At 35.4% G+C, this 20,781-nt stretch overlaps 1 protein-coding gene across 2 annotated transcripts in view; it reads right to left on the reverse strand.

Moving 5' to 3' along the window:
- Positions 1-20,781, reverse strand: part of SNX13 (sorting nexin 13) — a 65,402-nt gene that overhangs the window by 21,817 nt on the left and 22,804 nt on the right. For both annotated transcript variants that reach the window (XM_066554127.1, XM_066554118.1), the window contains exons 3-15: positions 18,014-18,116; positions 12,959-13,048; positions 12,426-12,547; positions 9,960-10,081; positions 9,713-9,814; positions 8,965-9,053; positions 8,429-8,512; positions 5,912-6,050; positions 5,376-5,464; positions 4,631-4,730; positions 2,928-3,121; positions 1,803-1,907; positions 256-388 (exon numbers count right to left, since the gene is read on the reverse strand). In XM_066554127.1, coding sequence (XP_066410224.1) covers positions 256-388; positions 1,803-1,907; positions 2,928-3,121; positions 4,631-4,730; positions 5,376-5,464; positions 5,912-6,050; positions 8,429-8,512; positions 8,965-9,053; positions 9,713-9,814; positions 9,960-10,081; positions 12,426-12,547; positions 12,959-13,048; positions 18,014-18,116 — 1,472 coding nt within the window. The remainder of the gene's footprint in view (positions 1-255; positions 389-1,802; positions 1,908-2,927; positions 3,122-4,630; positions 4,731-5,375; positions 5,465-5,911; positions 6,051-8,428; positions 8,513-8,964; positions 9,054-9,712; positions 9,815-9,959; positions 10,082-12,425; positions 12,548-12,958; positions 13,049-18,013; positions 18,117-20,781) is intronic.

The following is a 20,781-nucleotide window of genomic DNA, read 5'->3' on the forward strand; positions in this document are numbered from 1 at the left end:
AAAGTAGAATGGAAGAACTGCATATTTTTTAAGTGACAAACTAGTTACCAAGACCTGACAAGTATTTATGTAAGATTAATAAACTTACTGCAGTGAAATCCCTATGTGACTTTACACACAAAATCACAAGGAGGAAATGAGACACCACAGAAGTATTTAATTTCCTAAAAACAGTGTGGATAATTGTTTTATTTTCATTTTAAAACAGAGAAAAGAATGGTCCCAGGAAATACCCCTTAGAGATACAGAGCTCACCTCCTTCACCATCATCTGATCCTCTGAAACTGGGATCCTTCAGCATGTCCAGCTCAGCTAACATACGCACATACAACACGTTCTGCTTGAACGAAGGGTAGAACCTCTCATCTCGCAGCATCAACTCATACACCTTATTGAAACAAAAAATGTAAACTTCAGAAATACTTACCGCATTTTGTAATTAATCAGACTAGTTTTCATAAATTCTACTTGAACAAGAAATACCTGTGCATACGTGTCTCTGACTTACTCTTAATGGAAAGATTATCAGAAAATAACTAACTAATCAGACATGTACATCTAGGAAGGGAAGTGGCACAATAGCTGTAAATGCTTCTGTCCTCTGCTCTGAACCCTTCCAATTGCAGTATAAACCTATTTGGTCTTTATCCATTTTATAAAAGGTTATCTCAGTCCCTCCTGGTGGATAAACTATAAATGTAGACCTGCAAACACTTAGGGCAAGAGGTGAGAAGAGGGACAGAAGGGGAGGGAAGACACCATATGTGTCTATTCTGAAAATTTCTAGTTTAGCCAATACAATATAGCCATACCTCAAAAAGATTTAACCACACCACCTTAAACAATTTACCTTCACAGCATATACACAAGTACCTATACAGAGCAGGAATTAATTCATAATGTTTGGCTACTCATATGAACTCTAGAATATTTTCATTTTTTTTTCCATGGACCACTGTTCAAATACTATCATCTAGTAAGAATAGAAAAAAACCCAATCCATCCAGGTTTTAGGAAGTTCAATTCTTTTGTAACAGATGGGAAATTTATGCTCTTCAAGAGAATTCACCAGCAAGGCTCAGATTTCACAAGGTGCTTTGATTAGTCTTAAATGGGAGTCCCACATACAATAGCATGATTCTAAATTCAACAGCTCATATCACTAATTTATAGCATGAATGACAACATTGAAGTAAGGATCTAAAATAAAAACATTTCAGACTGGGTATATAAGTTAATGCCAGAATATTAATCATTCACTTTTCCTTTTTTAACACATATATTAGACTTGAATGATAAAGCCTACATATGTAGGTAGTAAATACACTGGGGTTTTTTTTCAGTACTTGCTACTTCTGAGTGCTTCACTGGGCAAGTTCGCAGAAACAGATGAGTCGAACTAATTTCTGGGAACAGCTATAGGATTCAAGATGGGACCATTACATTCATCTTTAAAAAAGTAAAACTGAACAAAAAATGTATGTCTTAGTCTAGTCATGACATTTTTCTTAAATTGGTGCATTAACACAAATAAAATTGTGAAAATTCTAAACTGTGTTTGATACTCAGATTCACACAGGAAGGACACCTACTCCTTCTGTCTACTGCTTTGGAAACCATGGGCTGACGAATAGAAAAGTAAAAGTTGATAATTTTTAAAGAGTGTGATTTTCATAGAACAGAAAAATGGTTACACAGCTTTTAGAGTTTAGATATTTGATTTCTTTTCAAGCATCTATAGTTATGTTTTATACTCTATAGCATTAAGAGTTCTTATGAAATAAAGGACGAATAGAGTATACCTTTCTCTGAATGTCATCAAAGATTTCGGGTGTTGGATCCTCATGGTTCAGTGTTTCTGCAAGTTTTGCTACTAAGTTGTCATCAATATTAACTCTTGGAGATGCCTGTCATAGAGATCTAAATCAACTTTTGCAGCATAAAAATAAGAAAGTTCTACTTTATCAAATAAAATCCAATACAATGCTGCAACTCTCTAAGTAAACTAAATTTCTTTTTCACAAGTATCTCTGTAACTGTCTAGAACATATGACAGGAGTCAGATCCCATCCACCCCCAAAATTAAGTTCTGAGTTTGTATTAAAACCTGGAAGTTTCACTATTAAACACTAGGAATTGCCTCCAAAACAATTTATACATACATTTTGAAGCAGTACCTAATCAGATTTACTCAGAGTTTTATTCATGAAAAAGATTAAGATTCACAAATCAAGAACAAGCCAATAAAAAAGTAATAGGATGAAGTTCTGAAACATCTGAGGAAAGGCTAACAGTTCGTCAACTGCCCATTTCTGAGTGAGAGGTGATTTTTATGCACACACAAATTCAGAACAAAGGAGCTTTGCCAATACAAGCTGATGAGCAGTTTCTTCCACAGAGGAATCCTTACTGCCTATTGAAATATACCCAATGGTGATATTTGAGCAATTTACACAGACAATTGTAGAGAGGCAAAGGAAGCTATTTCATTTGATAACCCAATTTAATCCAAGTTTGGACAAATACACAGTTCCATTTTTTAAATAACACTTCTTAAGGGGGCAGGCAAGGGTGGAGCGCAGAATAAAAGGAAGGAAAAGGACAGCATATGCAGAGAGACTTTTTTTATTCTGTCTTTACATTGTCTCCAGTTTGTGTACGCTAGAAAGCCAACTTCTGAAGAGCACAGTGCATCTGACAAGGGAGTCATTGGCAATATGAGCCTTTATAAATGAAGAGGAACACAAAAGAGGAAGACTTCCTTACTGCTTGACATGAGAGAGAGAAAATACACACACAATAGCCTAAATGTCAATATGTAAGCAACTTGTACTACATAACAACCGTTTTATATTAACTTAGCCATAACTATATCAAAAAGTATCAGGACAAAGAATAAACAAACTGCAGAATGAAGTTATTCCTACCTTTTCTGATAAATATTGCTCATAAACTCCAAATGCAGCTGCTCTTAATAGACCCTTGGTCTGATTAGTCTGATGTTTTCCATCTTTCTGCCGACTTTGAAGTACCTCCAGTTGTTGCTGTGCTGTAACCCTGTATCCTTCCACTGTCATCCAGAAAAACAGATGTGCTTGGCCACCAGTTTGCTGCATGTAATCTACAGAAAACAGACACCACATGACCTTAGTTACTGTTGTGCATCTTAGAATAGGAATTGTCTATGATGTTGACTCCATATGGAATACCAGGATCTAGTTACATATCTGGAATACTTGCCATATAGAGTCAATTAAAAAATAGATATGTATATTGGTGAAAAGTATGTCTATATATGTATACATATTTACATATTGGTGACAATCAGTAAAGAAAAACCTGAGAGCAACGTCTAGGAACTAAGCACTGAATCCTCAAATGCGCATGTAAAAAGTGAATCCGCTTTTAACCATGTGAATATAAGGTTTGTACAGCATGATACAAGTGGAGACAAAGTTCAAACTGAATTTCTAAAAAACAGGTTCATAGAATCAGGGGATCATTTATATTGGAAAAGATGTTCAAGAGTGCCAATCTAATACTTTCAAGTCCATCACTAAACCACATTCCTAAGCCCCACATCTACATGTCTTTGAAACACCTCCAGGGATGGTGACTCAGCCACTTTCCTGGGCAGTCTGTCAAGCCAATGCTTCATCCTTTTGGTGAAGAACTATTTCCTAACAGCCAATCTAAACCTCACGTGGCACATCTTGAGGCAATTTCCTCTCACCCTGCTGCTAGCTGCCTAGGAGAAGAGAGCAGCCCTCTCCTCACTACAGCCTCCTTTCAGGCAGTTGTAGGGAGTGATAAGGTCCTCCCTGAGTGTCCTTTTCTCTAACCTAAGAAATCCCAGTTTCCTGGGACACCCCACACAAGCCTTATGCTCCCAACCCTTCCCTAGCTTCATTGCCCTTCTCTGGACATGCTCCAGCACCTTAATGTCTTTCTTGTAGTGAAGGTCAGGATCTGAGGTGTGACCTCACCAGTGCTGAGTACAGGGGAGCAATCACCACCCTAATCCTGCTGGCCACACCATTGCTGATCCAAACAAGGATACCATTGGCCTTCTTGGTCACCTGGACTCACTCCTGGTTCATGTTCAGCTGCTGTCAACCAGCACCCCCAGGTGCTTTTCTGCCAGGCAGTTTTCCAGCCACTCTGCTCCCAGCCTGCAGCACTGCCTGGGGTTGACACAAGTGCAGGACTTGGCATTTGGCTTTATTCAATCTCATACAAATGATCTCGGACCATAAATTCAGCCTTCTTCCCACTAGAGAGCCTTCCTGCCCTCCAGCAGATGAACACTCCTGCCCAACTTAAGTGTCATCTGCAAACTGACTGAGGGTGCTCATTTTATGCCCAAGATTATCACATCCCCCTGTCTGCAAACAACAGGTTCAGACAGGTACCTTTGCAGATTGGCTGCCTCACCAACTCTGTCAGGAAGTACCTTCCATGCACTCCAGGAACTTCCGGAACTGTTTCCATCTACTGCATTAAAAGGATTATAACCACCAACAAAACTGATGGATATTCTTAGCACTGACATTTAGCAATTCCAAGTAGACAGTCCTGTGAGCTAGCATATTCTTTATAAATAAAACACATCAGATAAATTAACACTTACCCATAAAAAACTGTAGTGCAACATTGTCTACCAGAATATGGTCCAGAGGGACTGTGCAAAGTTTTCCAAAGTTTGCTGCCAGTTTCACAGTATCTATTTCCTGTAAGACACAGTTCAGTGTGTTCATAGGCTTTTTTTTAACTAACTTTTAAAACTTCTACTTACTACAAAGCATATATGTTAAAAAAATTATATGCAATAAAGTAGCAGCTCAATGATTTGCTATTTTCATGACCACTAGTAAATGAAGGTCTAGATTAGAAGGTCATGTTTTCTTAATTATTTGCTTTCAAAATAGCTGCAGCTGTTCTGCTACATGGTAAGCTGGATTTTAATACTGCTGTTCATGTAATACTCTACAGGTCAAATTAACCCCAAATACCTCATCAGCAGTGACAGTAGCAGAAAATTAATTAACAAGAATTAATGTCAGCATTTGATGGGCTGCAGGTCACCACAACTTAAATTCATCTCTGTCACATTTTCTTCTACTTATATGACACTTCTTGCTATTACAGCAATACTTTCAGGTCCAGCTATAGAATGCTTAATTATTTTAATTGTCAATACATGCAGAATATAACATTATCTTGGAACCACATCCAAATTAAGAGAGTCAAGAAACTAAGTAAAGTCAAACATACCACTCCTATCAACCCTTAATTATAAAACAAGCAAAACTACCAACTCGTCAGTCATTTGCAACCTCGCTCTTTTGAAACTAAAAAAAATTTAAAACACTTACTTTTCCTGACTGCAACCTCTGAATTCTTGAATCACATACTTTAATAACATATAATAAACTGTTTATCTGATTTTTTATGGTGTTGATATCTGCAAGCAAAAACAAAGACAATTAAGCAATGCAGATGACTAAATAAAGTCTAGGGTTTTTTTTTCAGTTTAAATACCTTGCTAATGAAAATTAACAAGAAGAAATATCTTTCTTTTCCCTTTTTCAGATTAATGGTTAACTGACTATCATTAATACCTTAAATATTACTGAAATCCAGAACCACCAGTCAGGCAGTTTTGATTTAACAGAAATACACTTAGCTAATCAAATTCTCTGTACTTACAAAAAGGAATCAAACACACACCAACCAACAAAACAATTATGAAAATGAAAACACAAGTTTTATCACTTTTTATGCAATTTTTTAAAAATAAAATACTTTGTACTATGTTGCATCAGAGCTTTTATTTTTAATTGTTGCAATATTCTACAGAGATGATGCTTCTAAGTGTCCTTCATATTTTGCAAAACAATGCAGCACTAACCATCTCCTGCTGTATCTAGAGATCGGAGATATTGCAATTCTTCACTTGCTTTATCTTTCACAGCTTCCAACTCGCCTATATTATCACTTAATTTAATAATATTCATAAAGGCCTCATAGTTACAGTTGGAATCACGAATCTGAAACACAAAGTTTTACAGTGTAAGTAATGCAAAACAGCTATAAGTACCAGACATGAATCTTCTTTAAGTGAATTAGTTTGATACAGCACTGCCAAGTGGCATTTTGATAGTTCTTTGACACATCTAAATTTTCCTTTTGGTACTGAAATTTTACATGGACTAGAACAGAAAAAGCATGCATAGTCAAAAATTATTTCACACCATCACTTTCTGTTTTCAAGAAGTACAACGCAGACACATGGAAAGTCCATCAACCTCCTTAATGAAGATCTCCAAAATCCAATCCACCATGTTTTGCTATTATCTCCTTAGGTAAATAGGCAGAAAATGGTGAGACCACTGAAAGGGTTCATCTTTACCAAGATCCCTGGCAAGTACACATGCCCCCAGAGTAATGGCTTCTTAAGATACAGAACTACAAAAATAATTAAAACATTCTACCATGTAACCATAACCTACTGAGGGAAAAACAAATCTACATGACTCCTCTCTGGAACCCTAATTCAGATACCCTGGCAAATACTGTTAAGCTATTTAAATACATACAATTTTACCATTAGCATAGAATGAACCTGTATTGGCATAGAATGAACCTGCTCTAGGGACTCAAAGGAATTTGTGCAAGTGAAAGAAGCCTGCTGTGGTGCCAAGATCACTGGAAACTGTGCTGTGAATGCAGCATGAAGATCAGGGAAAGGTTGGCTGCTTTACAACACGTGCACACAGGTGCTGAGGGAAAAGACAGCGTTAGAACTCAATCATCTGAAGCTAAAAAAGTCACTTCACCCACATCTCTTATAAATGCTCACTTTGATATGGAAATGTAATACTTGGTCTGTACTGAAGAAGTGCATTGACATGAGCTGCACGAAGCAGAAAGAATGAAGACTGGATACCATTGATCAAAGTTAATGGGAAAATCTCCCTAAAAATCTGCTTTTAAAAGTAATAGTACAAGCAGTGCTTGAACTTAAAACATTTTGTAAATTTGTGAATTTCACAGTGAAGAGAGAAGTTTGAATTAACTTCTGATTTTGTATTGAATCTTTGTATTTTATTGCAACAGAATTAGTATTGGACTGTAGTACGCCTGGAATTAAACTTCTCTTTTCCAGAAACTGATCTTTGCATTCAAGTGTGACTTTATGTCAAAGGTTCCAAAAGGAGCCAGGATTTATTTCAGTCATCTCTACTTCTGACCTTAATTTCTGCAACAATCTCCATTTCATATGACTTGTATAAAACTTTTTCCTTATCTTTTGCCCAGCACATTTGCTTCTTCATCTCAGAAAGCAATTTTGAAAATTAGTTATTTGGGATATCGCTATCATAACAGCAAGCTTTATAAAAAGCTCAGAATCCTATCTCTGGACGCAGCCGGGGGCAGTGTTCAGTAAATAAAGAATGAGGCCAAGTTACAAATAAAGAACACACGTAGGAGGAAAGGGGAATAGAAAATTGAAAATTCTGGTCCAGATGAGCACTATTTTTTCTTACTAAAGCTAGGTTCCTGTAGAATGTGTGCAAATTTTTACATGAAATGAAGGAGGCTGGAGTGAAGGAAACACTGTACATATACCCTTGAAGCCATTCCATAATTCCATACATAAGAAGAACTTTGAAATGCAAGGGTGTTTTCACAGAATTTGAATGTACACTATAAGACTAAAATATATGAATAAAAAGAGAGAACTTGGAGGAAAAAAATTAAACTTGATTCATGAACTATACAGGATAATAATGTATAAGAGTAAGTTTTAACTTGATTTGCAAAGAATCAAGATTGTTAATTAAAGCACAAATATTCTATTTATGTTAGCTTTACTATATAATACTACTTTAAAAGGTTTGGGGGCTTTTCTTGCAGGTACATTAGAGAATTATCAAAGTTTAGAAATTGTTTCTGCCCATTCCATTGAATTATTTAGGGTTAACACAAACAGTCCTAGAATAACTGCCCTGAAATTCCTTAGCAGAAAATAAATGTTTCTTAGTTTTCATTCTTGAGGCCTCTTAAGCTTGAAAGGCCAAACTGCAAACACAGTCAGGGGAAAACACCTCCACAGGTACTGCCATGCTTCCCAAACAGCCAAGCAGAACAGTCAGAGGATTGAACTTTACATTTTGTGATACATTAGTCCTCAGTCAGGGAACTTCTGCTGAACAATCAAAATGAAGAGTGCAGATATATAGACTCCATGTGTATGTATGTATAAAATTAAATATAGCAGCCCTAAGTTCATTATCTCAGCCAATATATCAATTGGTAACGTTTATACCAGACACCTATCCATCGTGATTATAGGGAATACAAGTAAAGCTTTATATGAAAGTGTTCTGGAAATACAAATTATTTAAAACATTTCATATCTTACCATCCATATGACATACTGATTAATATAATCAGGATCACTGAGCTGGTTTATTAACGGAAGAAGAATTCCTCGGGAGAGGATTTCCTAAAAAACAAAGGATTTTTATATCATCATTTTATATATTTATTCATAAAGCTAGTATAACTGCAACAATTTAAACATCACTGTGTAGAGCTTAAAACACAAAAGTGTAATTACAGAAAACATTTAAGAGGCACTACCATATTTTCCTCCAATTAACACTACAAATATAATTTGCAACTGCAAGAAATTACAAGAAAAGCCTCCTCAAGAAAAAACAACCTCAAAATAAACAACATCCACTTTCTCATACTTTTGTAATGATGGAGCTAATATAACCTTCAAAAACATCTCAGACAAACTGTTCTCTGCTATTAAATACTTATCAAGACTCTACTGCTTTTAAATACCCTCATATTAAATTAGTTCAATTTTAGAAAATAAGACCAGCAGTTGAAAAAATTTTTATGACATTAAACCAAAGAATTGGAATCGCTTTTAGAGTCTGTACTTACCCTGACAAAGTATCGCATGATCTTGTTCTGGAAGTCTCCAGGAGGTAGCAATATATACAGTAAAACCTCACACAGATCCCTTAGGAATCCTAGAGAACAAAAACAAAAACCCCTCAGCACAATTTTACATTATGGTACTTCACATCTTACCTGATATCACCAAATGCCATAGATAAATCCTTAATTCTGAGTTCAAACATACAATCATGTATCTCTTACATTCCAAGTATTACAGTAACACCTTTGAGATGGAATATAAGCATCACTAATGAAAAAGACCTACCTCAAACCCAAGACAACAAAAGCCACATTGCAAGATTAAAAAGAACCCCAACAACCTAACTCAAATGAATTTTCCTTACTTAACATATTCCATTTTTTTCCTCTCCAACACTTTCCCTAAAAATATAGCGCTTTTTGCAGGAAGACTACAAAATAGTGATAAGGAAGGCACATCTACGAAAAAGCAGTAAGAATCTGCAAAACCATCCCCTCCCTCCCAGGAAAAAATATTTTTATCTTAAAATTTTTCCAATGAAAGGAGGAAGACTTACATAGGTACATGCTTCATTTTAGTTATCACATTAATATGTACAAATCAGAGGAAATATACATGTATGGTAGATTGCCACACTTTGAAAGTCATATGCTAAGATTTTAATGCATTTCATATTGTGAACACAAATGTTAGTATTTTAATTTAGTTTCCCATACTAAAAGATTTACTCAGAAGATAATATTGAGAGACCTTCTTCATCTTTGGGAGAAGTGCAGACTAGATCACGACAGACTTCTTTTTCCATTTCAACTTCAACCTCAAAGAATGTATCTACAAGTTCCTCAGCTTGATCTATGCAAAAGAAAATTTAAAAAGCATGTTTTTGTCAAGACTAGAAACTTGAGAGAGAACTTGAATTATAAAATAAGCAAACGATATTTCACACACATAAGATACCAGCCTACTTAGACTCAAATAAAAAAATACTTCAGATTACCTTTCATCTGACTGCCTTTCTCGGCTATCCTTTGCTGAGCTTTTCTGAAAACTCGAAGATGAGTGCCAAAGTCATCAACAAGTCGTGTAGTGAAATAAGGCTGCCAGTCTGTTTCCTTTGACCTATTAGTAAAGGACATCCATGGAAAGTAATTATTTTATTGTGAACACAAAGAACAATAATAAATTCTTACCTCTCATTCCTTCCTGCCAAGAACCACACTGATAGTAAACATGGAAAAGCAAAGAAATAAATCAGTCTCCTAATTGCCTATCCACTGAAAACCTAAATATTGTAAAATACCACTCCTGAATCACATTAATATTTATGTTTGATTTAGTTGAAAGTCAACATTTGCATCTAGAATGGTGTTCTGATTTGTGACACTGTCAAAGTATCTGTGAGAAGTCCTGATATAAACAGTTCAAAACATAAAACTAAAATACTCTCCAGGCCTTTTTCAGCCATACTTTTTATCATTTTGGAAGGCATCTAATCAAAATAATTTTCTTCTGAACTTGAAGAATATGTACCAGTGAGAAAACACACACTTGAAACTAAACACAATCTAATCTTATCAATAATTAATTCCACAGCTTATATGATGTTCTTAGCATACTCTTCTGACAACACAAATAGGTTTAGATCAGAAAATAGTCACTGTAAGATTTACATAAAACTACTTCCTTAGTGGTGTGAAAAGGATAGAGGCATTTTTATGATATCTGTGCCTTACTAGGCAACCTAACAATCTGATTGTGCATTATAGGTTTAACGAACTTTGATGCCAGTAATAGCTTTTACACCATACTAAATATTTTATTGCCTGAACTCTCAAGATGTTATAACAGGAATCCTTCTACAACACTTCTTTTTTTGTCTTTATTCCCTTACCTACTCTTTCTTTTCTTAAGGAGAAAGAGATAAGGAACTCTGGAAGCGAGGGAAGACTACTGCAAAATCTAGACATGTAAATAAGAAGCAGAGCTGTCCCAAAGGGCCATTGATCAAACAATCCAGATCCCCCATCTGCACAAGACAGAACCACACAAAACCTCTGGATGGCAGCCTTACCACAGGCTCCCAAAGCTGCAGCTGTCAGGGAATACTCAATTCCCACTGTATTCATTCTCCCCAGCAGCTGACAGGCTGTATGGAACTACAGGTGATGGTACTAACCCAAACCGTTTCAGCTATGTCCAACTACAGGCATTATAAATACACTACATTATTTTTTCTGCAGAAGAACTGCTGCAGGCCTGTGAAATTGATTTGCTTTCTACAGCAGAACACAACTGCACAGGAAATGTGCCTATTTCTGAAGAGCTATAGTACTGTAGGAAAGAAAAATAAACTTGCAAGAATTTGACCTACTTTGACACAAACTCAGTGCTCAACACTGTCCAATGAAATGCACAGTGCCAAACAGACAAAAACACTGAAGCTGGGGAGTCAGGTCCATTTCATGCATAAGTTTGGGTGCTGTAACAGTTTATTTAGCATCATTTTCACCATTTCAATACTGTTTTCTAGGATTTTTATTATTTTACTATATCATATATTATTATATTTATAATTATATTTATATTATAATTATTTTTCCGAGTATTAAACCCAGCTCTCCATCTTTGACCCTCACCGTCAGAAAACCACACTAACCTACATTGTCAAGTCAACAGAGGGAGGTTATAACACCTTAAAATTGCTAAGAGGCTACTTATATTTAGGTGAACCACAAACTCTTTTGCAGAGAAAGCACAGTGGGATAAACACCAGACATAAAAACTGAATAAACAAATATATGGATATAAAGGCATGTGGCATCTGGACTAAGAAATCAGCCATACTCAAGAAGTGAATTTCCAAGACAAGTTGCTAATCAAGTAGCAGGAAAGCAGGGAACAGCAGCAGAAATAAGGGGAATTAACAAACTATCCATTTGTCTTCAATCAATCCTGTTTTAAAAAAAAAGTTTGCATATGTGACATTCTATTTCACTTCCCAGACTACTATTCTTTCTAAAATACCCATTGTTCTTACATATGGAAGAGTCATACTGCTTCTAAAAATTATCTGAGGTGATACATATATTGAATTCAGACTTTTGGACTGAATTCAGACTTACCTTGGGAGTGGCCCTACTCCTTACATGAAGAATACAAAGAAGTAATGATTCACAAACTTAATACTTAAGTTGTAAAAAAGAAAAAAATAAAAGCAGTTCAGTGATTTTAGACAATCTACATTTTGAAATGGCCATTTTGCAAAAGATTATGACTTCAAACGCTGCCATGTCCATTATTTCCCTAGGGGACCTACAAAAGATCGTATTTCTTATATTAAAATCTTAAATTTTTATATGTTCTTTCTGTAAAATGCAGTGAACTATTCTAGGAGGTAAACCTAACCACTTACCTACTACCATACAACCCACAGTATATTGATGTAAGTAAAAACAAATCTTACCTGGCAGAAAACTGAACAAGTGCATACTGAAGAGCCTGCCTAATTTCCAGAAGAAAGGATTCATCATCACTTAGTGTGTAATACCAATACTGCACATAGTCTCTCAGGGAAAACTGGATTACCTGAAAATTATAAAAAAAAGAGCTAATGAAAAAGGACAAAAGAAATATACAACAGTTTTTTGTGCCAGATAATACAGTAGTAGTTTTTCTAAAGGGTTACCAGAGTGAACAATACTCCTTTTCCATTATGAAACTGGGAGTGAAACCGTAAAATTCACACACTGAAACTTGTTTTCAGACTGGTTTGCACACATTGTTTTTATCACCACTACACTGTGAAAATGAAATATACTGAAAACATACTCAAATATTGCCCAATATCCTGGCCCATCTCCCATGGGTTTTTCATTTATCACTCTCATATATGGTAAAATTTTGAAATTCTATTTGTCACTCAACTACTTCTGCATTACATAGTCAATACTTGCAAAGTAATAAAGTAAAAAATAAATAGTCCTGGTTAGAACTTACCTGTTGTAAAGGCTCATCAATTATATTTGCACCTGTCAGTCTTCTGTCAATCTTAATAGGTCTGGCTTCACGTTTCATTTCTTCTATGCACTTGAAAAAGATTGGGAAATGTAACTTTGTAGGGTTGAGCTCTAATTAAAAAACAGCTCTACTGCTTATGATACATATGTATACACCCAGTAGTGACTTTATATATTTTCTATAGTATTATAATTTATAGAGAAGATATAATCATAGAATCAAACAATTATTTGGGTTGGAAGGTCTAGTTCAAGCCCCCTGCAATGATCAGGGACATCTTGAGCTACATCAGGTTGCTCAGAGCCCTGTTCAACCTGACCTGAAATGTTTCCAGGGACAGGGCCACCACCTCTCTTGGCAGCAATATTTTCTGTATTTTTCTCTATATAGTACATAATGACAACAAACTCCTGAAAACCTACTTCTTGCTAAATATAAAGGAGCAAGCGTTTGCTAAATTACTAAATCAGAAGGAAATAAAACTCAAATAGTTAGGAAAGGAGGGAAGGGGGAGACACAACAACAGCACAAGGTAGTTTTTGTGCAAGGCTCCAGTTCCCCTCCTGCTAGAACTTGACTGTACAATCTCAGGCAGATAATTTTCAGTTGGGTTTTTGGTTTCTTTATCCACCTCAGTTTATTCTATATGCCAGAAGAGAAATTACTTTTTTTGTACCATTGCTACTCAACAGATGAGCCTTTGGAAAGTAATTGATGAGGAGGGAAAGAAATTACTTTATAGAAGGATTTGCATCTCAAAGCAGTTAAGTCCAAGAATGACCTCATCAGAGCTGACTTTTGGAAAGTGACATACTGAAGAAGAACTCCCTTTATCAATGCTTCTCTCAAGTGGACTAATGTAGCGTCTTTCTACAAAATTTCAATGCAATCAGTAATAAACTCCTCTATTTTCACAGAAATAACAACCCAACAACTTACACAATAGTTCAAATAAACCAGAAATTTCTTTGATCTAGAGAGAAAGTTATGACTATATTGGAAAAAAAAAGAAGAACTGCCAAAACCATAAATGAAGGAATTATAAACCATATATCCAAGGTTTTTATTCTATGTGAATAAAACTCACCCTAAGTATCTCTCATTCAAATCAGTTAATGGTGAATGGCAGTGAAATACCTGAGGCCAGAAAAAAAATCATCCTACTATTTAAGCAACCCTGTATCACAACACAGAAATACTTTGTTGCAAATTTCTGTATATTTTTTAACTTTCAAGCCAAGCGGACCTTCAATGCTACTTTAATACAAATTTGAATGGGTCACATTCAAACAATTAGCATATTCCACCAATGAATTTGCACTAATCCACTAATGAATTTGCCAAGTATTTTTGTGTTGATTGTGTCAAAACCACCAAAATTATACAGAGCCAAATAATTAAACATTTTTACTAAGCACAGCATAGTACAAATTACCAGACAAAACTGTCAAAATAATCTTGAAGGACTGCATGCATAAAACCACATTTGGAAAACAGAGAGGAAAATAGAGCAGTAAAAACAGCAGCAGGCACAAGAAAAAGAGGGACACAGAGAATATTCAAGATTACATGATAAAAAAATTTCAATGTTCATATGCTCACAGGATCCAGGTTTTGACCTAGATTTCAGAAATTCATCTTGTCCAACCTTCTGTTCAAAGCAGAGCCAACTACAAGGTTAGACCATTTTTCATATCCTTTATATCCAGTGAAATCTTTATGTGCCTGCAGTATAATTTAATTTGCTTTTGATATGTCTAAATTTTAGAGTATGTGCTTTTATTCCATTATAGGTACAACAGCTGACTCTAGTCTCACTTGGAAAGCACTTTTGGTTTTACTTCTGCCTTCCAGATGCTGACACAGAAGACAGACTTAAAGGAAGGACCCAACTCACATGACAACTGTCCCATTTGACTGTCACTTCACTCACAATTAGTCTGATGCACTCTACCAGTATTAAATCATTGGCTAGGAAAAATGGGTATCACTTATTATTACATTTGACACCTCTCCTTGCTTCATTTTAAGCAGGGAGGAATCACCTGGGAAGAACACAAGACACAGACTCCACAAAATGAGATGCAGCACAAACAAATCCAGGCTCCACAGGCATCTAACTGCACTGACTGAGTTATTTCAGACTTTTGTTTCACTGCACTAATGCGTATTTTTGAAGCCCTCTTTGACGCTGTTAGCTAACAGTCAAATATGAAATATGCCTCATTTAGACTGCCCTAATATTTCCTCAATTGCAGGGTTTCATGAGCGGAGAAGACACATTGTATTTACACATCTGCCTCAAATCTGTGACATAGGATACGACCCACTGACTCAAAGAGACTCCAAGACTATTTAGGGATCCAACATACAACTACTGCTTGTAAGCTGTTATCACTGTTTTCTTACTGTACTTTGGCAACATTGTACCAAGCCTACTCTTGGTCTTTTGGGTAAAGCTTAGAGACATCAACTAGCATAACCAAACATTTCATACTTCTGTTGAAGTTGGGGTGAAATTCTAATTTCAAGTGAAAGTAGCATTCAAGTTAACAGTTCAGAAGGCTATAAATTTACCTTTCACTCAACATTGTTTTAATACAAGCCTACAGACAACTGTATATCATGCAGAGCCAGTTCATTATTGCATCATCCTGTAGGCTGATGACAGAGAAGTTATATGTGACTTGCAAAATGAAAAGCAAGTCTAAACCTAATTTTTAAGCCTCCCTGTTTGTATATAAACAAACAAACAAATCGTAGAAAGGTATACAATGTTCCATCAAATGTACCTCAAGTATTCTCATTAATGTGAGGTATTCACTATATATTTGCTAGTAAGTATAATCTGCAGCAATCAAGGAAACCTATCAGCACCAGATCTGGTGTTGTAATGTATGGTACATTCTACACATTACATCCAGCCTCAGCTTTGATGCTCTGTATTATTACTAATTTCTGTAAAATCAAGCATTTGAACATTTATCCTAGCCTAAAGAAAATATCTAAGTACCAAAAATGCTCCAAAACTATCAACAAAACTCTGATGAAAAGAGCATCTTATAAAGAACCAATATCACCAGATTACTCCTCAGACTACCATAAAACAATTTCATGTTCAGGTGAATTCAGCTTGTACTTGGTTCATGGAAGAAGTATATTCTATACACACCAGCCACTAGAAAGAATATTCATTCTTCAAGACCACTTAGGTCCAAAATGACTTTAAACATGAAAAAAATTCAAGTTAAAAATATTATTTTCCATACAAGTCAGTAGCAATTTAATACAGAAATAGCAAATAGGAATCACAAAACAACATGTTTGGTTTTGGCTGGGACTCATCTCTACTAGCACTGCTACTGCAAAGCTTACCTACCCTTGTTAATGCTACTTTAGTGCAGTGGCAAAAGAGAAAACACTATTGTAGAAGACAAACAGATTTTATTTGGTGAACAAATTCAAATAGCATTTCATAAGTCAGCTAAAAACAAATACCTTTTTATTACAAAACTTAAATCCAGAGATTAGTTGAGACAGGTCAGTTGAGGAAAGTGCTGTGTCAATAGTCCATACTCAAATCAGATGTCAAACTACTGAATTTGCAAAGAGCACACAAAAAACTCCACAAGATTTTATTCTTTGATAAAGCAACCAGTACATACATACTGAACCCAAAATACAACATTAACATAAAAAAAAGTTTCAGCATGTAGAGGAAATTTAAAAAACAGAAAAACTTCTCTAAATCTGCTCCCAAAATACAGGACATTAAGTAACAACCTATATAACAGAAGCACTAAAGTCTATATAGCACCAAGAATCTTAGCCATCCAAAATGAGGTTTCATTAACAGAACAGAAACATTAACTGACTGCTGACTTTTCTTTTTTCAGCCTTAACCTTTGTACTTTTCATCTGGAGCAGTGACCTTACTTTAAAGTTTAGGGTATACTTTCAGATTTATTTTAAAATATTAAAAGACTTAAGCGAAAAGGCCACTCACCAAACGAGCAATGAACCAGTCACAGAAAAAGTTCTGTGACTAGAAACCATACTGCTGAATCACAAGGTAAATTTCTATGTGCTACTGATAATGCTGAACATTCACCCCCTTTGACAGACATGAAGTGTAGTGAACTGACAGCTAAGAAATAACAGCATGCTTCAGTCAGAATAGCTGTGAGATTAAATTTACTATAATTAGCAATCTTTGGGTTAAAGTGTTTATTCTGACAAGTGCAAATGGATTAGACCAAGATATATCTAAACTTCTGACCTAAGAGGATGGCATTGGTTCATAAACCAGGAATTCCTAGAAATTCTACTTCCTGGCTTTTAACAACTCCTTCTGTACTAAACAGATACAGATTTATTCAGTTAGGAACCCTGAACTTGGGTCCATCAACCAAAACTATGTGTCTGTTAGGTATTCAGACAAGAACAGAGCTGAAAAGTGGATTTCACTGCTGCTCTGTATTCATCTATGCCTTTTCAGAATTTTTGCTTGGTCTTGAAGAGAGACAAAGATGACCTCTACATCCTTGAAGCACTGCAAATCCAGACTTTGTAACAGTTTGACTTAGTTAGGGAGGCAAATTTTTGATCACAATCAAAAGTGGAGAGACTACAGGTCCAGTAATGGAAGACACCTCAATAGTGACAGTAGGTCATGACAATCTTGCACAAAAAAGCAAGGAAGAGATACTATCCCCCAAAACATATCAAGACACACAAATAGTCTTGAAAGGAATGGTTTCGTAATTTCCTCACAGATATTAGCCACTCATATCATACTCACTTCTCACAATGAAGAAACAATACTTAAATCAAACTTTCCATAACTTACTAAAAACTTGTATTTCATAAAGGAAAAATATGTCATTTCATTTACACATTGCAGCTCAAAAGATAAAAGATAAAAGCAGTCTCTTTTACCTTGAGAAATGGGCACAATTCTTAAATTAAAACTGATTATTTCTAACCAAGTTATAAAATCTGATCTCTAAGTTAATACCAGAAAACCTTCCTTACCTTAGGGATCCCAACCGATGTACAAGGGAGAAATGAATGTTCACACTGCTCAAGGTATTTTTCTGAATTGCTTTTTCCAAATAAAAGAGTAACCACAAAACCCCTAAAATGGAAAAAGAAAGACCAGGTACAACAGCAGCCACATTTTCTCACCTCTAGAAAATATTTAACAGAAAGTTATAAAATGACAAAACATGATAATCCTCACTGTTTACTCTCATGCTTTTTCACACTGTAACATGCTGCTCAAAATAACTGACACAACCCTAAGTATGAAGCTTCCCAGTCTTGTACTGTCTGTCTTGATATATTCTTACCACACAGAAGATCTAAGTAGCATTGTCTATGCTACAGTGTGCCTGCTGTGATGGCACACTGCCTGTGCTCACAAATATCAGCACTTGGGAAAAGGGGTAAATACAGAAGGTGCTTTGGTTGCTTTTATATGAAGAGTCTCCAACACTATGGAGAAATAAACCCTGTAGGTTGCTCCACTGTAGCGTAAGCCACAAAATCACATTGCAGAAATAAACTGATGCAGCAAGCATAACTAACCACTGCACATGTTTAGACATTGTGCTTACCCTTCTAGAACAGCAAGAATTTATTTACAGCTCATGACACTAGGGCACAAGAACACATGAACTTCAAGCTGGCTTTACTAAGAAATAGACAAAAGCATAGTGTCTGTCCCAATTCTAGCATAAGCAGAGGATGTAGCCTTTGAAATAGCAAGCAAAGAAAAAAAGGAAATAGATTAATCTTGGGATGGCTAAACACACACAGTTTTTTACACAAATTTCAAAGCATTCCATTTAAAGGCCAGCTGACCAGCATTTGTGACCACAGGAACTTACAAAGCTATTCCAGGCCAGAAATGTGCTGAAGTAATATGTTCTTTTAATATAGATTGCTGTTGATATATGATACTCTCACTTAGAAGACTACAGAAAAAATCCTATCCAAGCTAAAATATGCCATTTAAAGGTTTTAATTCCCAAAATTAAAAAAATTCTTTTTAAGCCCCCCAGAGGCCCAGTAATTCAGAAGCTGTGTTGTTAATTCCATGAAAGAGGGAAAAGAAAAAAAAGCTACTCAAATTATTATCAGTAACTTGACAAGGTATAAGAGGAGTTCACTGGAAACTCTAACTCCATTACAGCCATCCATACCTGCCATATGACAGTAAGAAATAAAAGCAGGTTGAATTGCCCCCCTGCTGCCTGCAACTTTAAATTCATAACACCTATCAGAGTTCACAGACAAGAACTTGCTTAGAAAAATGACAGTATTAGTTTCTCTAATGTTTTGGTTTGTTTTTAATTATTTAAGTTTGGATTTTCTTTTTATTATCTGTGACTGCTATTAGAAACTTCAGTTGTCTTTTAAAGAAAACCGTATACTCAAGTTTGGCCTAAAATCAACTTTAACTTCAAACATCTATCAGCCACTTGCTTCTCTTCTTTTATTCAAAAAGAATGATGCCTTGGAAATAACTACCTATAGATTATATCTCTGTTTTCTCTCAAATATTTTGATACTTTTAAAGTTAATGACTCATTCAAAAATACTAATACCACCAATATGGTTTAAAAAAGGCTAATCTTCTTAGATGCCTTGAAGTATTATCAGTTTTATGCTTGAAATGCTAGGAGCTGCTTCTTCTCTGGCAGAAACTAACACACTTTATTCTCTAATGTAAAATCTTGTGAGCATTAGAGAAGGATACATAGCCTGAACATTCAGGACATCTGTTAGCTAACCTGAATCTTCTAGTGTAAATGCTTATTTAATTCATCAAGAGGATTTTCAATACATGAATGAGAAATCTTCCGTAGTCTTCTGTAAATGAATAGACCAGAACAAGGAAAAGATTGAATTTTGCTTCATTTAATTTTTTTTTTCCAAAGATTACTGGATGGCCAGCTTTTTCAAGGGTAGATTAACAACAGAAAAAAGGAAAAATATTTAAAAAATGAAGACCACATATTTATAACTTTCCCCTCAAGTCTGAAAAGTAACAGTCTCAGCTGAATGCTTTGTGAAAGTCAAAAAGCAGCTACAGAACCATTCCTGATTTGGTCAGCAGTTACAATCATTAATGGAGCCAGACAGTCACATATACATGGATGTAACTGAGTATCGATAATGATGGGATTTGATGACAGAGCAAATATTTTTAAATGGCAAAGCAATTGATTTCAAGAAATGTCAATTGAAATTTCCAAGAAATTTCAATTTTTATATTTGGCAAAACCACAATTCACATCATTTTTATTTCACCTCCTTAGGGCTGAAAGAGGGAAAGAAAAAGATATTAAACACTCCTAGTGGGAAAGGCAGATGGTAACAGACAGGCTCAGCATTCAGTTAAAGGGGTCTACACCAGTACTTGAATGAGAAGAAAAAAGAATACCACCCTGTAATACTCTACACTGGTTAAATAAAGAGTATCTATCTTTAGATATCTATCCTGCTTTTGAGCTCAGTTCCCTAAGTGAATGGAAAAATACTAACATTTTCTAAATCAGTCTTGAAACAAAACAAAATGAAATACAGAGAAATTGTGATTTTGAACTTTTATTCATATATACAAATGGTTTCAGTATTCTTCCATCTACACCAAAACCAATAGTACATTTACTACAAGTCATCTGTGCAATCACAGAGTTGAATGTATATCAAAAAGAATAATCAGCACATTATAGGAGTTAAATGGTATAAAGAGATTGATCACATTGACACAGATACAGCATCACCATTGTCTT

The sequence above is a fragment of the Molothrus aeneus genome, chromosome 1, assembly GCF_037042795.1.
Source record: "Molothrus aeneus isolate 106 chromosome 1, BPBGC_Maene_1.0, whole genome shotgun sequence".
NCBI lineage: Eukaryota > Metazoa > Chordata > Aves > Passeriformes > Icteridae > Molothrus > Molothrus aeneus.